Source organism: Nicotiana tabacum, chromosome 2 (genome assembly GCF_000715075.1).
Source record: "Nicotiana tabacum cultivar K326 chromosome 2, ASM71507v2, whole genome shotgun sequence".
NCBI lineage: Eukaryota > Viridiplantae > Streptophyta > Magnoliopsida > Solanales > Solanaceae > Nicotiana > Nicotiana tabacum.
In genome coordinates this window covers 5,407,790-5,410,566 of record NC_134081.1, presented here as the reverse complement: position 1 = coordinate 5,410,566, position 2,777 = coordinate 5,407,790, and the positions used below count along the sequence as shown (strand labels likewise).

At 37.9% G+C, this 2,777-nt stretch overlaps 1 protein-coding gene across 1 annotated transcript; it reads right to left on the bottom strand.

Moving 5' to 3' along the window:
* Window positions 1-1,820: 1,820 nt before the first annotated feature.
* LOC142166080 (uncharacterized) lies at window positions 1,821-2,333 on the bottom strand. Its single transcript, XM_075224496.1, has one exon. It carries the CDS (start codon window positions 2,331-2,333, stop codon window positions 1,821-1,823), a length of 513 nt encoding a protein of 170 aa, XP_075080597.1.
* Window positions 2,334-2,777: the final 444 nt, after the last annotated feature.

Below are 2,777 nucleotides of genomic sequence, written 5' to 3'. Positions count from 1 at the left end.
AGGTAATTAAAAGTATAATTCTTAGGTGTTAGAGTATTATTTATACATACACATACCAATAAGGTTTATGGAAGGATTATTGAGTTCAAATGGGTAAAGATTGAGTTGAAAATGGTAGAAATCTTCAAAGACTTTAACTTAAGATTTGAGGGTCGAGTTGATGTCGGAATTTGGTGAAATTTGTATGGATGGACTCGTTGTTGGATGGGCATTCATATTTTATAACTTTTGTCGGGTTCCGAGATGTGGGCCCCAATGGAAATTTTGAGTTAATTTCGGATTTTATTAGAAAATTAGTATTTTCTTATGGAATTAATTACAATAATTGGTGTTGACTTAATCAAATTAATTGTGGCTAGATACGAGGCTTTCAGAGACCAATTCTCGTAGCAAGGGCATAGCAGAATAAAGAATTACACGGGTTGAAGTAAGTAACAATTTAAAATTTGATCGTGAGGGTATGAAACCCTGGATTACGTGTTATGTGAGTGGTTTTGAGGTGACGCATATGCTAGGTGACGGGCGTGTGAGCATGCACCGTAGGAATTGTGACTTGGTCAAATTCCTTGGAACTGTGTAGTTGAATTATCTGTTGATATCCGTACATTCTCTACGTGATAGGGAAACATTGAGCTGGAACTCGTATTAAAAATCATGTTTAGACATATGTTGTTATTATTGGTACCCACTTGGGTCATTTCTGTGGTTGAATAATATGTTCAAATTATAATTTTTCACTCAGTCATGTTTATTAATTTTATATCATACCTCAGTCTCTCTTATTTATTATTGATGCATCATATCACTATTTGGGGTTGCTTATCATGATTTTTGAGAGCCCAAGAGACTGGAGAGGTTGATGACTGAGTGAGGCCGGGGGCCTAATTGTGAGGATATTTATGGATCGGGCTGCACGCCGCAACATGTTTATTGATTTATGCCATGATTGGCTTGATATAGCGCTTGGGCTCCCTCCGTAGTCTGTACACACCCCCAGTGAGCGCAGGTACCTACTGAGTGCGAGTGCCGAGTGATGAGTGACTGTGAAGAATGAGTTACTATGAGGAAAAAGTGAATGTGAGGAAAGAGTGACTGTGAGGTTAGAGTGAATGGGAGGACTGAGAGACTGTTACTCTGAGAAGGTGCATTATTTTCATTATTTGCTGCATTTCAGCTGTCATATATCATTTTTTTGAAAATTTCGGGAAACAAAAATATTGTTTACTGTTTTGGTCAAACTTGATATGAAATTTTAGTGAAAATCTTAAATGTTAAACATGAGAGCATGACTACTCGTTTATATTGAAAAGTATTGTATTTGGACTTAGCTGAGTAGCTTGTCACTACTTTCAGTTCTTTATTTATTATTATTACTTACTGAGTTGGTTGTACTCATACTACACCCTGCACTTCGTGTGCAGATCCAGGTGATCCCGGATACAGTGGGTGTTGATTCTTTTACACAGTTAATTTTTCAGAGATTTAGAGGTAGCTGCTATGTTTCGCATACCTTGTCTCTCCTTCCCTATCATTTTGTTTATTATATTTGGTCTCATATTATTATAGACTGTATTCTCCAGACTTGTAATATATAGATGCTCATGTACTCAGTGACACCAGGTTTTGGGGAGTGTTGTATCAGTATTTGTGGAATTTTGTATTGTATTTAAATATTATATATTTCAAACTTAAAGGAAATCAGTGGTTATTGATGTTATCGACTTGCCTAGTATGGAGATAGGCGCCATCGCGACAGGTCAGATTTTTGGTCGTGACATGAAATTCAATCCCCGAATTTAACTCAAGTACGTACCTGTAGACTAAAACAAATGGGGGAACTTCGTTTGTATATCTTTTTCTACTTCCCAAGTAGCTTCTTCAACTATATGATTTTGCCATAAGACTTTTACGAACTCAATTTTTTTTGACCGTAGCTTTCTTACTTGCCTATCAACAATAGCCATCGGTTCCTCTTCGCAAGACAACTTCTCATCAAGCGGTATAGCAGGTGCTTCAAGCACCTGAGATGAGTCTGATATACATTTCCTTAGCATTGAGACATAAAACACTGGATGAATAAAGGACAACTCAGGAGGAAGTGCCAAACGATAAGCCACAGCTCCCACTCGGTCTAGTATCTCATACGATCCTATAAACCTAGGGCTCAACTTGCCTTTTTTCCCAAACTGTATCACACCTTTCATAGGGGAGACTCGTAGGAACACTTTGTTCCCAATTTTGAACACTAAATCTCTTCTTCTCTTATCAGCATAAGACTTTTGTGTACTTTGAGCTGCAAGCAATCTTTGTTTGATCAATTGGACCTTGTCCATAGCTTCTTGTACTAGGTCAGGTCCCAATAACTTAGTCTCACCAGCTTCAAACCATCCGATAGGAGAACGACATCTTCTACCATACAATGCTTCATACGGTGCCATTTGAATACTGGACTGGAAGCTATTGTTATAAGCAAATTCAGCTAAAGGTAGATAACTTTCCCAACTGCCTCCAAACTCAAGAATGCAAGCTCTCAAAATATCCTCCAAGATCTGTATAGTACGTTCAGACTGCCCGTCTTTCTATGGATGAAATGCAGTACTAAGATCTACTCGTGTACTCAATGCTTCTTGAAAAGATTTCCAAAAGTGTGAAGTGAACTATGATCCTCTATCAGAGATGATGGATACTGGAACTCCGTGAAGTCGGATAATTTTGTTCATAAATATCTGTGCATACCTCACTCCACCATATGTAGTCTTCACTGGCAAAACGTGTGT